Raw genomic sequence first — 19,956 nt, 5'->3', positions numbered from 1 at the left:
ACAATGAAAGCACAGGCTATGCTGAGATACTTTTATCTGGGGAGTATTCAACATTCTGGGTGAAGTTGCCCTTCTGAGCTTTAATTGACTAACTCACTAACGCTTGAGTCTTTTCTGGCTTTCTAGTTTTAACTGGTTAACTCTTTGAGTCTCTTCTAGTGGGCTTTACTAGCCTTATCCTCTTTCCACCCCACTCATATCTATTTTCCTGCCTAACAACTTCATTAGTATTCTTTGGACTCTAAAAAGTTTTGAAGTCTCCAAGAATTTCTGGTTGCAGCAGGGTAGGAAATTTCATTTCCTAAGGCCATTCTCAGAGCTATGTGTTTTACATGTGGCTCACTTAGTATTTTGGACCCAAAGACACTCCCCTGTGCTGGTGGTAGAAATGTAGATTGTTAGAATCTTGTCACAGGTTGTTTTTTTTTAAGCTTTTATTTTTTATTTTTTTTGAGAAGGCATCTCTCATATTTATTGATCATATGGTTGTTAACAACAATAAAATTCTGTATAGGGGAGTCAACGCACAATCATTAATCAACCCCAAGCCTAATTCTCAACAGTCTCCAATCCTCTGAAGGATAATGAACAAGTTTTTACATGGTGAACAAGTTCTTACATAGTGAATAAGTTCTTACATGGTGAACAGTGCAAGGGCAGTCATCACAGAAACTTTCGGTTTTGATCACGCATCATGAACTATAAACAATCAGGTCAATTATGATTATTCATTTGATTTTTATACTTGATTTATATGTGAATCCCACATTTCTCCCTTATTATTATTATTCTTTTTAAATAAAATGCTGAAGTGGTAGGTAGATGCAAGATAAAGGTAGAAAACATAGTTTAGTGCTGTAAGAGGGCAAATGTAGATGATCAGGTGTGTGCCTATAGACTAAGTATTAATCCAAGCTAGACAAGGGCAACAAAACATCCACGGATGCAGAAGATTTCTCTCAAAACAAGGGGTGTGAGGTTCTAAGCCTCACCTCTGTTGATCCCCAAATTCTCACCTGATGGCCCCCCTGCGACTGTGCCTGTCTTAGGTTGTTCCTCCCTTGAGGAATCTTGCCCGTCTCTGGCTGACCAGTCATCTTCTGGGGCCATACGGGGAAATGTAAATTTTGTAAGTGAGAGAGAAGCAATATTGTTTGAAAAGGTTAGCTTTTTACTTCTTTGCAGACTTATGCCCTGTGGCTTCTATGCCCAGCATTTGTCTTGAGGTATCTTTACCACTTGGAAGAATTATGATACTCAGTAATTTCGATATGAGGCACGACTTCTACTTAGGGGTTGTAATTATGAAGGAAGAAGAAAAGCTATAGAAGTAGCAGATGGAAGAAAACATGGGAAGATTGATTATTTCTTTGACATATCTTCTTGTAGTGTAACATAAGCATGTATAGGTTTTAAATTACTAATTAAATTGCGTGCACACATTAACGTAATAGGAATACAGCTACATAACCAAAGCAGACCTACAATTACCAGCCATATCCAGTGAAACCAAGAAAACCAGTTAGGCATCCTAGGCATTTGTGAAAACTTATCAGTGATATGATGGATATTGTCTAACTGAATTTGAATAGTTTGAGAAAAATCAGACAAATTAAAACAACACATTCCTGGGAACTGTTCGCATCCCATATGTTCTTTTAACAGCAGATAGTCTATAGTTGCAAGATTTTGGAGCATTGCAACTTGCACTTCTCCTAATTCTTGGTTGAGTTCCGACAGTATAGATCCAGTCAAATTTGTTGTTTTACTGTATGCACAGGCCAGCTTAGGTATCTCCTTCTTCATTCCAATGGCAAGTCCAGGAACCAGTGGGATGAATGCAGCTACAACTGCAACAGCACCAGGATCTTTGTTGAAGTTTTTTGATGATCATCTTCTGGAATGACTCTTCCAGAGAATGTTGATGTTGAAAGTTCTTCTTCATATCGTATCTTAATTCATTTCCTTGGTAGCCAAATTAGGCTTTGATCCTCTGTATAAACACAAACAAACCCTTTGCCCACACTTTGATATGCCCTTTATACCATTGTGAAGAACTTATTGGAGATCACCACACAGGAACTGTTTTTTTTTTTTTAAGAGAAAGGAATATTATCAGAAAAATGTACTTCCATAGCTGATCATCTGACACCCTTTAAATGATCAAAATTAAGGATATTTAAAGCATGCATTAATCAGTGATTTGCAGTTAGTTTTATCCCATCAGGGAGTAATCCCCCTTTTCTTTCTTTTTTTTTTTGTTATCATTAATCTACAATTACATGAAGAACATTATGTTTACTAGGCTCTCCCCTATACCAGGTCCCCCCCACAAACCCCCTTACAGTCACTGTCCATCAGCATAGCAAAATGTTGTAGAATCACTACTTGTCTTCTCTGTGTTGTACAGCCCTCCCCTTTCTCCCTCCCCATTATGCATGCTAATCATAATACCCCTTTCTTCTCCCCCCCCTTATCCCTCCCTACCCACCCATCCTCCCCAGTCCCTTTCCCTTTGGTAACTGTTAGTCCATTCTTGGGTTCTGTAATTCTGCTGCTGTTTTGTTCCTTCAGTTTTTCCTTTGTTCTTATACTCCACAGATGAGTGAAATCATTTGGTATTTCTCTTTCTCTGCTTGGCTTATTTCACTGAGCATAATACCCTCTAGCTCCATCCATGTTGTTACAAATGGTAGGATTTGTTTTCTTCTTATGGCTGAATAATATTCCATTGTGTATATGTACCACACCTTCTTTATCCATTCATCTACTGATGGACACTTAGGTTGCTTCCAATTCTTGGCTATTGTGAATAGTGCTGTGATAAACATAGGGGTGCATCTGTCTTTTTCAAACTTGAGTGCTGCATTCTTAGGGTAAATTCCTAGGAGTGGAATTCCTGGGTAAAATGGTAAGTCTATTTTGATTGTCACAGGTGTTTTGACAATATTTATTTAAATAAAAAGTGCATATGTGCACAATGAAGTTTGTATAAGGATGCTCACTGCAGCATTGTTTGTTAAGCTTAAAAATAAAACTACCAGTTATTTTATAAGCAAAATGGGTTTCTTTGGGAACAGCAGAGAATTGCAGTCTGGGACAAGCAAGCTATGGCAAAACTACAGGCATGTCTGGAGAACAAAGGCAAGGAACGCCCTTTTATAGAAGAGAGGGAGAGAGTTGAGGGGGATTAAACTCAGCGAAAAAGTCCCCTGGAGGAAACTGAGTCCCACCTGTCACGGCTGCTTTTTGGCTAAGTTGTATCTCTCATTGGCTGGGCTGTTGCTGGGGGAGGCAGAAACTCTTCCCTTCTACAGTGTTAAAAGTAGCCCACGTGATACCAGTTGCAAGGATTCAGTTTCTTTGTGGGGTTTGCAATTGAGGAGTCATGGCTGGTGTTGGGAGCTCCCCCTGCAGGCCTCCTGACTCCATGTCAATGAGGTTTCCCTTTAATTTTCACATGTTCTTAAAGCAAATTCATGGACACTAAGTGTCCATCAAGGGGATCAGCTGAATAAACTATTGTACATTCATATCATTAAAGACTGCATCTACTTCTTATGTGTTTGTTATAGAAAAATAAGTCATGTAAGGAATGCTACGGGTTTTTTTTTTTTTGGCGGGGGGGTGGGGTTGGGGGAATAGGACTGATACACACCTATCTACCTCTCCCAAGGTGCTTATTTACATTTAAACTATCTCTGGAAGGCCACACAAGAAATCTAATGCTTTTCGGAACGGAATCTGGGGACACTGAAGAGAGGTAAACTTACTTTTCACTCTATTCCCTTTTCTATTTTCTACATTTGTGACCAAGTGCATGTGTTACCTTATAAAAAAGATTTGCCACCGCCTCACCACTAAAGCCCTCTCCCAGCCCACAACCCTTTTCTAGGCCTTTGGCTGGTGCTGGCAGTACACCCCATTGGCTTATTCAGTTTCATTACTGGCTGCTGAACTTGTGGTTTAAAATAGAGGTGGAAAGGATGGGGAACAATCCACAGGGATGACACCGTTGGACATTTACTTTTTACTCTGTATCATTTATATATTTGCATATATAATCATGTACATACAGTACAATTTAAAAACATTCCAAGACCCCTTCTCAGTACCAGCTCCCTACTCCACAAACTCCTAGCCTTTTACCCGAGACAAGCTCACCAGCAGGTCCTTCTCCAGCAAAAAGTAGAGGGCCTAAAACTTAAAAAAAATTTTTAATTAAGGTATTATTGATATATACTCTTATGAAGGTTTCACATGAAAAAACAATGTGGTTACTACATTACCCATATTATCAAGTCCCCACCCATACCCCAATGCAGTCCCTGTCCAACAGTGTAGTAAGATGCCATAGATCCACTGTGTGCCTTCTCTGTGCTACACTGTTTTCCCTGTGATCCTCCACACCATGTGTACTAAACATAATACCCTTCAATCCCCATCTCCCTCCCACGCCCCTCCCCTTACCACTAGTCCCTTCTTGGAGTCTGTGAGTCTGCTGCTATTTTGTTCCTTCAGTTTTGCTTTGTTGTTATACTCCACAAATGGGAAATCGTTTGGCACTTGTCTTTCTCCTCCTGGCTTATTTCACTGAGCATAATATCCTCCAGCTCCATCCATGTTGTTGCAAATGGTAGAATTTGTTTCTTTCTTATGGCTGAATAGTATTCCATTGTGTATATGTACCACTTCTTTATCCATTCATCTACTGATGGATACTTAGGTTGCTTCCATATCTTGGCTATTGTAAATAGTGCTGCAATAAACATAGGGGTGTATACGTCTTTTTGAATCTGAGAAGTTGTATTCTTTGCATAAATTCCAAGGAGTGGGATTCCGGGTATTTCTATTTTTAGTTTTTTGAGGAATCTCCATATTGCTTTCCACAATGGTTGAACTAGCTTATATTCCCACCAGCAGTGTAGGAGGTATCCCCTTTCTCTGCATCCTCACCAACATTTGTTGTTCTTAGTCTTTTCGATGCTGGCCATCCTCACTGATGTGAGGTGATAGAGGGCCTAATACTTTTAAGGGAGGGACTGATGCGTGGGGATCTACCCTAGAAAAAGAGGAATTTCACAGATGGGGAACCAATATTTAGAAGGAGAGCGTCAGTTTCCTTCTTCGATTAAGCAGAGACACAAATATACCTAAGTTATAGTAGATAAGGGGTAAACAAGGACCGAAAAACCCCACAGTCTTAGTAAAGGAAATTTGAATCCATTTGATTTAAAAAATGCGTGGGCGACCTGCCGCAATTTGCTGTACTTCCGGGACTGCCCACAATGCGGCTGCGCAGGGGAGCTGCCGCTCTTCCATGCGCATGCGTGGGGCCGCAGCGGCAGGACTGATTGCTCCAAGGCTGCTGTGGCCTCGCCGGCGTTTCAAAGTTCGGTATGGCTGTCCCCGCGGCGGCAATGGGGCCCTCGGCGCTGGGCCAGAGCGGTCCTGGCTCAATGGCTCCCTGGTGCTCCGTTATCAGTGGCCCGACTCGCTACGTGCTTGGGATGCAGGAGCTGTTCCGCGGTCACAGCAAGACGCGCGAGTTCCCCGCGCACAGCGCCAAGGTGCACTCCGTGGCTTGGAGTTGCGACGGGCGTCGCCTGGCCTCGGGGTCCTTCGACAAGACGGCCAGCGTCTTCCTGCTGGAAAAGGACCGGTTGGTGAGCTTCTAGGGCCTGGCCCAGGCCGGGGAGAGGTGCTGTGGTAAAGAGAGGTTTGGTGTTGAGGGAGAGAATGGGGGTGAAAAGGGGCGTAGGCGAGGAGAGGGGAGGGCTAAGGAGGTGTGGGGATGAGTCGGGGTGTGGCGCGAGAAAGGACTGAGTTGACGAGGCCTGGGGGTAAGGGTGGAGGTGTTGTGGTGGAGAGGAAGACGGTGGTGGTAACGGGGAGGTGGGTGTGCGTACTAGGAAGGAAGTGTGAGGATGAGGGGTAGTGGAGGTGAGGAGAGGGTGAAGACTGGTGGTGAGGATGGATGGCACATCGGCGTGGTGGGAATGTGGGAGAGTGTTAGGAAGGAATTGTGTGATGAGGAGTGACTCGGGCTGTGGTGGTGGGGACCCAGTGGTGGTGAGGAGGGCCCCTTTGAAAATGACGGGGCCTGCTATGGGAATGAGCAGGAGAATTGGGAATCTTGGCGGTAGAGTAAGGGTGGAAAACCGGAAAAGAGGAGGAAGGCCAAGGAGGGCAAAAGAGTATAGGCATTGATGTGGAACCCAGCCTCAGAACAATAGTTCAGGGTGGTTGGGGAGGAAGGGAAGGACGATATTGGGAAGAATTTTGTCGAGGGTGCTTGGAAGACTGGATTCTCTTAAATTATCCACATCTTTGTTGGTCACAAGATACTTTGATTTGAATAAGATTAAGAAGTTAACATGTGGAGGTAGCTACATATGTGTGAAGTGGCATCTGAATTCTGTTCTTTCAGGTCAAAGAAAATAATTACCGGGGTCATGGGGATAGTGTGGACCAGCTTTGTTGGCATCCGAGTAATCCTGATCTCTTTGTCACCGCGTCTGGAGACAAAACCATTCGAATCTGGGATGTGAGGACTACGAAATGCATTGCTACTGTGAACACTAAAGGTGACTATTCAGAGAGAGGGCAGTTGGAGAATAAGCTGCTTATAGTCAATCAACAAGCTTTTTCTGAATATCTTTTCTATGTGTGGCCCTGTGCTAGAGATGGGACATACTGGGCTGAATAAGACATTTCCAGCTCCAGGGACGTCATGATTTAGTGCAGAGAGAGAGACATATGTGTAAAAAAAACTAACATGACATGATTCATCTTATAATGGAGAGTTCTACAAGGTAGATACCCATTTGGCAATGCTTAAGTCTGCCTGGGAGAGTCAGGGAAGAGCTCACAGAATTTGAGCAAACTCTTAGAATAGCAATAGGGATATACTGGTCAGGGTGAAGTGAGTGGGTGGGGCAGGTGGTGGTACTGTAAGAGGGAACAGCATATACAAAGGCATGGTGGAGAATTTTGGAAACTGCTAATAGGCTAGAATGGCTGATCTTAGAATGAATGGTCTTGGTGTTCTGGGACAAAATGACCTTGAACTTGTGCAGTACATTTATAGATCTGTTCTTTACCAGGTTATTGTCATATAAACTTTGAGGCCTTTATTATATTTGACTAAGATGTCATTGATTATAAGATGCACCAATATTTTATGTGCTATTAGGAAAGAAAATAAAGCTTCCAGATAAGCATATTACACCAACCGTTTTGAGATGCATCCTGATGCATTTTAAGATACATTATAGATAATAAAATGGAAAACTATGCATCTTAGAATCAGTAAAGTTGATTAAATTTTTGATTGATATGTTCATTGTGGGCCACTGGACTTTGTTGACAAGACTTGTACCTGGAAGTGGAATAATGTAGTGCTTTTCCCCAAGTAGACAACTGATCATGCATGAGTGATTGGGTGATAGGTGGATGAACATTAAAAACTCTGGTTGTTTACATATTTTAAGGCTTACTAGAAAAAAATAACTAGCCTAGAGAATTTATTGATAAATTGAAGCTGAATTTATTCAAGTAAAACTTTTTTGAGTCAATTTTAAGAAAAGTCTTGAAGAAAGTATAGCTGTTACACTGATAGGACAAAAATTGTGAAAGTGGCATGTGATTGATGAGTTTGAGAAATAACTGGTGTAGAAGGGAATGAAAGGCTTTGGAGTCAAATTTGGGTTTAGATATTGGCTTTTACTTCATTGCTTTGACATTTTGGCTTATCTCTCTTACCTTCCATTTCTTCATCTGTAAAATGGGGATAATAAAGTGTCCCTTAGAGAAGGATCTTGAGGACTATAAACATGCTGGACTCGTAGTTGATGATTTTTAAGTGGTAGTTCCCTTCCATTGACAAGGACCTTAGTGAATGAGCTCTGGAAATAGCTCTGGTCTTTCTAGGTTAACAAAATAAACTTCTGGAGGATTGTGGGCAAACGTATCTTGCTGTTTATATCTGGGTTCTCAGGAGAGAACATTAATATCTGCTGGAGTCCTGATGGGCAGACCATTGCTGTAGGCAACAAGGATGATGTGGTGACCTTTATTGATGCCAAGACACACCGTTCCAAAGCAGAAGAGCAATTCAAGTTTGAGGTCAATGAAATCTCCTGGAACAATGACAATAACATGTTCTTCCTGACAAATGGCAACGGTTGTATCAACATCCTCAGGTGAGGGTTTGTAGCTTAGGGGACTGTCATGTCTTTGCACTGGTTACTGTTGTATATATAGAGATGAATTAGATGTAACTCTGTCATGAAGAGCTTAAAGGACAAATAATAATAAAGAATCCTAACCTCTGTTGAGCACCTTTGCTCCAGGCACCATATAGTTAACTGAGTCCTCACAGAAATTTGGAGGATTGGTGGTATGCTTCCCTTTTTAAAAAAATTTTTTATTGAAGTATCATTGATATACAGTCTTATATTGGTTTCAGATGTACAACACAATGGTTCAACAGTTACACACATTATCGAATCTTCACTCCCTCTTGTGCAGTTACTATCTATCAACGTAGAAAGATGTTACGGAATCATTGACTATTTTCTCTCTGCTGTGCTCCTGTCCCCATGACCAACTTATATTGAAATTTCGAATTATTGTGCCCTTTTATCCTCCTTCCCCGCAACTTGCTCCAACCCCTCCTCCTTGTTAACCACTAGTCACTTCTCAGTGTCTGAGTCTACTGCTGTTTTGTTCGTTCTGTTTTGCTTTGTTTTTATATTCCACGTAAAAGTGAAATCACATGGTATTTGTCTTTCTCCACTTGGCGTATGTCATTGAGCATAATAACCTCTAGCTCCATCCATGTTGTTGCAAATAGCAGGATTTCTTTTATTTTTATGGCTGAATAATATTCCATTGTGTATATATACCACATCTTATTCATTCATCTACTGATGGACACTTAGGTTGCTTCTATATCTTGACTGTTGCAAATATTGCAGTGTTAAACATAGGGGTGCATATATCTTTTTGAATCAGGGATTTTATTTTATTCGGTAAATTCCTAGAAGTGGAATTACCGGATCAAATGGTATTTCTATTTCTAGTTTTCTGAGGAACCTCCATACTGCTTTCCACAGCCGTTGTACCAATTTACATTCCTACCAACAGTGTAGGAGGGTTTCCATTTCTCCACATCCTCCCCAACATTTGTTATTTCTTGTCTTTTGGATAGTGGCCATCCTAACTGGTGTGAGGTGATATCTCATTGTGGTTTTAATTTGCATTTCCCTGATAATTAGTGATGTGGTGCATCTTTTCCTGTGCCTGTTGGCCATTTGTATTTCTTCTTTGGAGAAATGTCTGTTCAGCTTCTCCACCCATTTTTTAATTGGGTTATTTGTTTTTTTTGGGGTGTTCAGGTGTATTAGTTCTTTATATATTTTGGATGTTAACCTCTTTTCAGATGAGTCATTTATGAATATATTCTCTCATATAGAGTGCCTTTTGGTTCTGCTCATGGTGTTCTTTGCTGTATAGAAGGTTCTTAGTTTGATATAGTCCCACTTGTTCATTTTTGATTTTGTGTTCCTTGCCTGAGGAGATGTATCCAGGAAAAAATTGCTCATACTTATGTTCAAGAGATTTTTGGCTATGTTATCTTCTAAGAGTTTTATGGTTTCATGACTTACATTCAAGTCTTTGATTCATTTCAAGTTTACTTTGTGTATGGGGTTAGACAATCCAGTTTCATTCTCTTACATGTAGCTGACCTGTTTTGCCAACACCAGTTGTTGAAAGGCTGTCTTCATGGCATATTCATGGCTCCTTTATTGTATATCAATTGACCATTTGTGCATGGGTTTATATCTGGGTTCTCTATTCTGTTCCATTGATCTATGGGTCTGTTCTTGTGCCAGTACCAAACTGTTTTGATTATGTAGCTTTGTAGTAGAGCTTGAAGTCAGGTAATCCCCGAGCTTTGTTCTTTTTCAGGATTGCTTTGGCTATTCGGGGTCTTTTGTGGCTCCGTATGAATTTTAGAACTATTTGTTCTAGTTCATTGAAGAATGCTGTTGGTATTTTGATAGGGATTGCATTGAATCTGTAAATTTCTTTGGGCAGGATGGCCATTTTGACAATATTAATTCTTCCTATCCATGAGCATGGGATATATTCCATTTATGGGTGTCTTCTTTAATTTCTCTCATGAGTGTCTTACAGTTTTCAGAGTACAGGTCTTTCACCTCCTTGGTTAGGTTAATTCCTAGGTATTTTATTCTTTCTGATGCAGTTGTAAATGGAGTTGCTTTCCTAATTTTTCTTTCTGCTAGTTTGTTGTTAGTGTATAGGAATGCAACAGATTTCTGTGTGTTAATTTTGTAATCTGCAACCTTGCTGAATCCAGTTATTCTAATATTTTTTTTGTGGAGTCTTTAGGGTTTTCTATGTATAATATTATCATGTCATCTGCAAATAGTAACAGTTTAACTTCTTCCTTACCAATTTGGATGCCTTTTATCTCTTTGTTCTGTCTGATTGCCGTGGCTAGGACCTCCAGAACTGTGTTGAATAAAAGTGGTGAGAGTGGGCATCCTTGTCTTCTTCCCGATATTAGAGGAAAAGCTTTCAGCTTTTTGCTATTAAGTATGGTGTTGGCTGTGGGTTTGTCGTATATGGCTTTTATTATGTTGAGGTGTGTACCCTTTAAACCCATTTTGTTGAGAGTTTTTACCATGAATGGATGTTGAATTTTGTCAAATGCTTTTTCAGCATCTGCTGAGATGATCATGTAGTTTTTATCTTTCTTTTTGTTAATGTGGTGGATGATGTTGATGGATTTATGATACTGTACAATCCTTGCATCTCTAGAATAAATCACACTTGGTCATGATGGATGATCTTTTTGATGTATTTTTGAATTTGGTTTGCTAGTATTGAGGATTTTTGCGTCTGTGTTCATCAGGGATATTGGTCTATAATTTTCTTTTTTTGTGGTGTCTTTATCTGGTTTAGGTATTGGAGTGATGCTGGCCTTATAGAACGAGTTTGGAAGTATTCCTTCTTCTATTTTTTGGAATACTTAAAGAAGAATGGGTATTAACTAATTTAGCTATGAAGCCATCTGGACCTGGAATTTTTGTTTTTTGGGAGTTTTTTGATTACCAGTTCAATTTCATTGCTAGTAATTGGTATTTTCAGGTTTTCTGTTACTTCCTGGGTCAATCTTGACAGGTCATATTTTTCTAGGAAGTTGCCCATTTCTTCTTGAATTTTATTGTCCAATTTATTGGCATATAATTTTTCATAGTATTCTCTAATAATTATTTGTATTTCTGTGGTATCCATTGTGACTATTCCTTCTTCATTTCTGATTTTGTTTGTGTGTGTACTCTCTTTTTTTCTTGTTAAGTCTGGCTAGGGGTTTATCTGTTTTATTTTCTTAAGCAGCTCCTGGTTTCATTGATTTTCTTCTCATCTCATTCTTCTCTATTTTATTTATTTCTGTTCTGATCTTTATTATGTTCCTCCTTCTACTAACTTTGGAATTCAATTGTTCTTCTTTTTCTAGTATATTTAATTGTGAGTTTAGACTGTTTATTTGGGATTGTTCTTATTTCTTGAGGTAGTTTCCCTCTTCAAACTGCCTTTGCAGCATCCCACAGATTTTGGGCTGTTGAATTTTTATTTTCATTTGTTTCCATATATTGTTTGATTTCTGTTTTAATTTGTTCATTGATCCATTGATTATTTAGAAGCATGTCATTTAGCCTCCATGTGTTTGTAGGCTTTTTTGTTTTCTTTGTATAGTTTATTTCTAGTTTCATACCACTGTGGTCTGAGAAGCTGCTTGATAGAATTTCAGTCTTTTTGAACTTACTGAGGCTCTTTTTGAGGCCTAGTATGTGATCTTTACTGGGGAACATTCCATGTAGACTTGAGAAAAATGTGTATCCTGCTGCTTTTGGGTGGAATAATCTGTAGATTATCTGTTAAGTCCATCTGATCTAATGTAGTGTTCATTGCCTCTGTTTCTTTATTTTCTGTCTGGTTGATTTGTATATTGATGTGAGTGGTGTTTTAAAGTCTCCTAAAATGAAGATGTTGCAATCCATTTCTCCCTTTAATTCTGATAGTATTTGTTTTACATATTTAGGTGCTCCTGTTTTGATATTTATAATGGTTATATCCTCTTGTTGGACTGATCCCTTTTTCATTATGTAATGTTATGCTTCCCATTTGACAGATGAGGATCTGGGATTCAGAGATCTTAAATCACTCATTATTTAGGTAATGAATACTAGAACTGGATGCATCTTGAATTATGGCTGATTCATACCCTTAACATCTCAGCTTAAGTATCATTTTTCCCTCCAGGGAAGTGATCTTCATTACTCCTCACCCGTCACCCCAAAGCTTATTTTATGTACTTCCTTTTGGAAACATTTCTTATTCTATATTGTAATTGCTTGTTTATTACATGTTTGTCCATGTCTTCCATTAAACTGTAAATTCCATGAGGGTAGGGACTGTGTCTAATTTGTTTACTGTTGAATTTCTAGTGCCTAGTCCCGTACCTGCTATACAAAGTTAGGATCTCAGTAAATATTTGTTCTCTAAATGAATGAAATTGTGGAGTTGAAGTTTGGGTCTTTCCGATTCTATTCTTTCTGCTGTCCTGGGTGAGCAGTGCAAGGCAGAGTGAAGTAGTTCTGCATTAGAGAGGCTGAGAGTTTGCTGTGGAGTCCTAACTTATATTGATGTAGGAGTTGGGGATTGAAGGAAGCAGCTTCTGAGCTCGACCTTGAAAGATGAGTAGAATTTTAAGTATCAGCTAGAGGGAACCATGCAACAGACAAAACAGATGTGAATGAACATGGCTTGTTTGAAGACTGGTATGTCAGGGTTGTTGGGAATTGTGGCTGATAAGGTATCTGAAGAGAGGGGCTGGAAATAGGGAGATATATATAAAGTTGAAATATAATTTGAGACCAGATTATAAAAGACCTGGAATTCTGTGCTTAGCAACTTGAATTTTATTCTGGAGGCAGTGGGGATTCTGCAACTTTTTTTTTTAAAGGCCTTTTTATTAGAAAATAAAACAGAGAGATAGAAAACCACATAAAACAAATGTATAGCTTAATGAACTATTATATGCTTACCACCTGTGTAACCCCACCCAGGTCAAGAAAATAGTACTTTGCTGGCCACCCCAGAAGTCTATCCATGTGCTTTGTCCTAATCATAACTCCTTCCCTTCAAATGTAAACATTATCTTGGTTTTTACAGTATTTCTTTATAGTTTTAGCTATGAATTGTGCATCTCTAGATGCTTTAGTTTTTTGTCCATTTAAAAATTTTTTAATGTATCTTTTCAGTCTTTTAAACTACAGTGTACTTATTCATCCCTTACTTTTACTTACAACTTAGTTGTTAAAAAATCAGGAACTAAGATTCTTCCATTCTGGATTTTGCTTATTCTATATTCTTATTTATTTGTCAGAAAATAAGAGACACTTCCTCTCATCTACTATTTGGTTATCCAGGAATGTAGTTCATTTTTAAAAGGCAGGATAAATTCTTGATCCTCTTTGTCATCAGATAATGCATTAGTTCCTTATCATCTCCAAAGATGAGCAGTTAGTTTTCTTTTTTTTTAAGAGTCATATATTTAGACTCATATATTTAAACCTGGTATGTGTGTCGATCTATTGTAATTATTATCCTTATTGAAGTTCACATCCTCTTCATTTGATTACTGAATCTTTTTTTTTTTTTTTTTGACATAATCCTGTTGTCCTAAGTTTCTTTCTCCCTTGTGGGATGAGATGTTCCAAATTCATCTTGTATGTTTCCTGTCTGTGACATTTTATCAGAGAATTCTAAAAATTCCTAGATTCTTTTACTGGAAAATAATATTGGAGCTTGGAATGTCCATATTTCTGGGTTGGTCATTGTTTCTAGACCTTTCCTATGGACAGAGCTAGGGAGTATATGTATTTTTAAAGATAAAATGTCTTGTGAATTCAGGCTGATAGCTTCCAGTTAAAATTCTGGACTAGAGGAATATTACTAAAACTCTTCTATATTACAAATATATCTCTTTCCTTCCAAACTGAGTATTCTGGTTTTCAAGGATGCAGGGATTACAGAATTAAAATATCCCATGGTTACTTACTACCTCTATCCCATGTTACATGTACAGATGATCTCAGAATAACATTGCCATCACTTCCACCAATGTGATTACTTAGAATAATAAATTTTGCTTCTTGCATGTGGTTTCCTCATTCTTCCTACATTAAAAAAAATAGTTAATCCTGCATATATTGTCAGAGTATATGGCTATTACATATTATACCTCCCCTTCAAACATTTAATGCTCATCACCAGCCCTATGCTGATAATCTAGTCATTTTGATTGTTAAAGTTCATTTTTTAATTTAGAGGATTCATGGGAACAATATTCCATGAGCTCATAGTTACTGTAACTTATACACTTATAAAACTTACAGATACTTTATTATATCATGCTTATTATTTGAGCTCTTTATAATTCATTGTTAGTTTTACAAGATAAAAAAATCCTTGATTCATATTTTCTTGTGTATCTTAAATATGTTACTCCATTTTCTTTTGTCATAAAGTATTATCAAAAAGTCTGATGATACTCTAATTTTCTTTTTCTTTAAAGTCCAGTATAGTTGACACTTGAACAACATGAGAATTCTATGCTTGGCATAGGTTAGGGGTGCTGATCCCCCTGCACAGTTGAAAATCTATACAGAACTTCTGACTCTCCAGAAACTTAACCAAGTTTTTGTTAATCAGAAGCCTTACTGGTAGCATAAAGAGTTGATTTAACACATATTTTGTATGTTATATGTATTATATACTATACTCTTACAAGGAAGTAAACTACAGAAAATAAATTGTTTTTCAAATTGCCACAAATATTTATTGAAAAAAAATCCATGTATAAGTGCATCCACACAATTCAAACCTGTGTTTTTCAAGGGTCAACTGTATTTTACCATATGTCTTCATGTTGGTTAGTCTGTGTTCATATCTTAGGTATATGGTGTTGCTGTTTCAATAGGTTGTTAGAAATATTTTTTAATTTCAGAAAAGTTTTCTTGAATTGCAGTCTTTGATATTTGCTCTTTGTCTTACTTCAGTTTTCTTTTTCAGTGTCTCCTATTGTAGTCTTAGTACCACAGTTCTCTTCCACGGTTTGATTGCTATCTGTCTTGTTTTCAGCTACCCAGAGCTGAAGCCTGTGCAGTCTATCAATGCCCATCCTTCCAACTGCATCTGTATCAAGTTTGACCCCATGGGGAAGTACTTTGCCACAGGAAGTGCAGATGCCTTGGTCAGCCTCTGGGATGTGGATGAGTTAGTGTGTGTTCGGTGCTTTTCCAGGTAAGCAACTCTGTCAGCACTTACCTTGTTGGATAAATTAATTTTATTTCAGTTGGGTGAAATTGTGCCCTTCTTCTACTGTGTTATTCCATTGTCATCCCTGTATACTCTGTTACAGGCTGGATTGGCCTGTGAGGACCCTTAGTTTTAGCCATGATGGGAAAATGCTGGCATCAGCATCGGAAGATCATTTTATTGACATTGCTGAAGTAGAGACAGGTAACTAAAGCCCTTGCTACTTAACAAAAATCTTGCATCTTTCGTTCTAGGCCATCAGAACTTCTTGAATGTCATATATTTTTATTTCTGCACATTACTACTCCACCAGCATTAGCATGAATGAATTTGTCTCAAGACAATCTTGTTTATGTTGTGACTGTCACTGCCAGGTAATGAGTGAGCAAAGAGATAGGATAGACAGGGCAAGCCTGAAAGAAAGTGATTTAGGGAAATATTTTGCATTTTATTAACTTTTAATTCTTCCATTGTAATGAAAATTTTGAAGTATAGAAAGTAGGAGGAAGAAAAAAGTGTCCCTATCTAAATATGTCGCCCCACCATCTAAATCAATCTCTTTTAGTGTTGTGGCTTATTTATTTCTTTTACCTGTATGTGAACTTAAAAAAAATACATATTTATTTTCTGTGACTTAAGGAATTATCAAAATAGATGTGATTTGCTTTAAAAACAAAACAGAACTTGAAAATAGAAAAATTGGAGGACAGTATTCATTTACAAAAGAATTTCCTCAGATTTTTTTAATGTAGCTTTATTGCTTGTGGAAATACATGATACTTTAATGAAAGAATTCAAACTATATAGAAAACTTCAAAGAAGAAAGTAACATCTTGAAATTCCATGATTTAAAGAATGCTGCTCTTGGTAATGTTGTGGTGAGCATTGTGCAGCCCTGCAGACACACAGCTCTGTTATGTAGCATAGTTCATGAGATGGACGGATGCTTGCTGCTCCTCTGGGGCCCACCCTCCTCACCTGCAGGATGTTACTGCTTCTTACGTGGTGGTGGCTTCTGAGTTTTACTGCCACTTTAAGTGGGGCTTGGAATGCCATTAAATATACCAGGATATATCTGACTACATGCCATTGTATACTTAAGCTGCCCAACTATTAGGTGGCTTTTGATCTTTGCACTATTATATGTAATGCTGTGACAAGCTTTCCCTTTGTACTTCATTTTACTTATATGGTTATCCTTTTGGGTAAATCATTGAAGTAGAATTACTGGGTCCAGGGTGCACTCTGTGAAGGGCCAGGCCCTGCCTCCCAAGTTATTGCAGTGTTGGCTCTGAGCAGCAAGACATGCATGTGCATGTTTTTCCCATGTCATCTTTGTGCAAGTTTCTTTTAATTATCTGCCTTACCTAATATATATAAAATATAATTTAATTCACATATAATCTTTCAGGAATATATCAAATATGGCTGTATTACTTTTTCTGAATAGTTCAGATAAATACTTTCAACATGTTGGGTTATTTTTTTTCATTTTCTCTATAACCAAGGTTAAAAATGAAAAGCAAGGTGATTATCAAAGTAAAACACAATATGTTATTTACAGCATTGCTTAATGCATAGATAGGAAACACTTTAAATTTTCATTATGATGGACTAATTAAACTGTGATACATCCATATTATCAGGTGCCAAGAGAAAGACATGGCTCTATATGTGCTGAGATGAGAGGCATTATTACTGAATTAGCAAAGCAAGTAGCCAGTCAGTACATGTGTTGTGTTCCCAGTTAGGTAAAAAAATTAAAGCTAAATGGGAAAAAAAATGTTGAAATAATTTATATCAGATTTATAAGATTGGGAGAGGAAGGGAAAAAGAATATTCCCCTGCAGCAGGGAAAAGGATCAGTTTCAATTTAAATTATAATTTAATTTTTAATTACTGAAATAATTAAAATAAAAAATTCAGTTCCTCAGTCACCTCAGGCACATTTCAAGGACTCAGTGTCCACATGTGGTTAATGGCTTCTGTGCTGGGCAGGGCAGATAGAGAGGTTTTCCATTGCAGACGTTTCTACTGCACGGTGCTGCTCTATACCCATGTATTGTTTGAATTTTATGCAGTAAGCATGTCTTCATATATTAGTTTGCAAAATATGAATAATAATTCTCATTACAGAATATTTGTAAAATGCTGACAGATATAAAGAAGAAATTAACAGTCACACAAAGGTCCATAATTTAAAGATAACTGTTGACAATACTTTAGTATGTTTCTTTCTAGTCTTTTTCCCCCTCTTAAATGTATATATTTTTTATGTTGTTGGAATCATATGTTAGATATAATTTGTATCCTGGATATTTTTAATGGTTAAATGTCAAGCAAAGTAAGAATTAATTTTATCTAACAGCATATATCGTAGAACCTCATTTTAACCCAGTCCACTTGATTTCAGCTTTTTAGATACACCATGCACATTGTGTCAGTTTATTAGATTTCGATGATCTGGAGTAGTAATATCAGTCTCACAATCAGCACCTTATATTTATCGTTCAAATATTCAACTTTCCAATAAACTATTAAGAGGTTAACATTTGTGAAGCCACATGGTTATCTGGGACATAACTGGTTCTCTTGAACTTTATAAGTTTTTTTATCTTAAACAGTCCTGTGACAAGTGACTAAGAGTTAAGGACCTAAAGAAAAAATGAAGCCATTCTTTATGTCTGTGTAATGCAGAAATTTGCCCAGACGTGTAGCTATAGACTGCTGGATTCTAGCATCACAAAGAGTGGTTAACTGTCCCTGACATAGAATTACTTCAAAAAAAAAATCTCTCTGTATATACACATACATATATAAATATGTATATTTATATAGCTTTATTGAAATATAATACACGTACCAGATAGTTGACCAGTTTGAGGCATGTAATTCAATGTATCTTGCATCTTTAAGTTAGCATTATACTGTGAATGTTTTATTACTTTAATCTTAATGCTGAGGTTGAAAAAAAGTTAAGCAGGACTAAAGGAATAATGGCTTTGGAAAGTCATGTTTAACTTCAGGAGGAATAAAATTTCTGGAAAATATTATTTACAAGCATTGTGGTTTAGTAGAAAGATCTGTGGATTTGGAAACAGACTGACTTCATGTGCAGACTGCTGTTTCCTTGTGGTGTGAATTCCCTGTTAAGTTAAAATAGGGTTTTTATAAAATGGGGTTTAAAATCATTATATACCTCTCTGGGTTGTTATTATACTTTATTAAACTGAAGTGTAATCCATCTGATTCATGTGGGTGCTCAGCAAATAGTAAGTGCTATTACTGGCCTTCCAGGGGGTATAGAATTAAGGGTTCAGAGCATAGGCTCTTCAGTTAACAGCACCTTTAGATCTTGCTCTGCCACCTACTGGCTTGTGACCTTTCTGCGCCTTCATGTTGATCCTACCTATCTCTTAGGGTTAATGAGTGAATTAAATGAGTTAATGTAGTTAAGTATTTAACGAATGTGGTCTCTTATTATTCATGTATTGATTGGTTTCTCTATATTGATTTTTATAGGAGACAAACTGTGGGAGGTACAGTGTGAGTCCCCGACCTTTACTGTGGCCTGGCACCCCAAAAGGCCTCTGCTGGCATTTGCCTGTGATGACAAAGATGGCAAATATGACAGCAGTCGGGAAGCTGGAACTGTGAAGTTGTTTGGGCTTCCTAATGATTCCTGATAGGAGGACCTGACACAGGGAGAGGAAGCCCTCGCAGAGGCCTTTCTTTGTATACTTAGTTTGTATGTTCTCTTGGAGTTTATGGGCACCTAAAGTATTGTAAATTGATATAAATTACACATGTCTTTTGTCAGTCTGCCTATTCCAGTTTCCTTCCTATTTGTTACGATAGCTGTTCCCAGGAGGACTCTGCAGTGATGACACCAGCATATCTTGTCCTCTGGGGACCGCCTGGATTCCCTGCTTTTGGGTGTATGGTGGACTTTGTTGGGCTTGCTTTACTTGGTCAATACCCAGTTTGGAGGGGTGGGTGAGGAAGGGTGAGATGGAGACAGATCTTTTTAATAATAAAAAGATATATATATAATTTTGAGAATTGAGCATTAATAAAACTGACTTTTTAATTATGGGATTTCTAGGACTTTAAAAATTATATTATTATTTTCTTCTGTTATCATAGGAAGATGTTGCAGTTTTACATTTTTTTAAAAAGTCTCAGATTTTAAAGGTTGTAATTTTATCATTTAATGTCCTAACCAAGAATTATGTGAAATGCAGGGACAAAGCATGGAGTGCACTGGCAATAGCAATCCTTAAAGTCATCAGCTGTTTTTATGCGTGTATGTATACCAGGCCTCATTCTCCAACGGATTTGTAGACAATGAATTTTTGACACACTTTGGGAGAAGTACCAAAATATAAGTGAGCAATACAAAATCAGGATGAGGCATATGTATTAGAATAGAAAGTGAAAACTGAAGAAATGAAACTAGAAATATGCTGAGAATATGACCTAATTGAATGATTGAACATAAATTTTGGCTCTGTACTCCCTGATGGCAGAGTGAAGAAG

The 19,956-nt window shown here is 37.8% G+C and overlaps 1 protein-coding gene across 1 annotated transcript; it reads left to right on the top strand.

Moving 5' to 3' along the window:
* Positions 1 to 5,285: 5,285 nt before the first annotated feature.
* On the top strand, positions 5,286 to 19,470 carry THOC3 (THO complex subunit 3). The gene is made up of 6 exons (XM_036884810.2): positions 5,286 to 5,666; positions 6,431 to 6,587; positions 8,000 to 8,204; positions 15,241 to 15,402; positions 15,521 to 15,621; positions 18,940 to 19,470. The coding sequence occupies exons 1-6, from the start codon at positions 5,400 to 5,402 to the stop codon at positions 19,101 to 19,103; spliced, it is 1,056 nt and encodes a 351-aa protein (XP_036740705.1). The 5' UTR covers positions 5,286 to 5,399; the 3' UTR covers positions 19,104 to 19,470.
* Positions 19,471 to 19,956: the final 486 nt, after the last annotated feature.

Source organism: Manis pentadactyla, chromosome 2 (genome assembly GCF_030020395.1).
Source record: "Manis pentadactyla isolate mManPen7 chromosome 2, mManPen7.hap1, whole genome shotgun sequence".
NCBI lineage: Eukaryota > Metazoa > Chordata > Mammalia > Pholidota > Manidae > Manis > Manis pentadactyla.
Note: the sequence above shows the minus strand (reverse complement) of the source record. Positions and strands in the feature narration are given on the sequence as shown.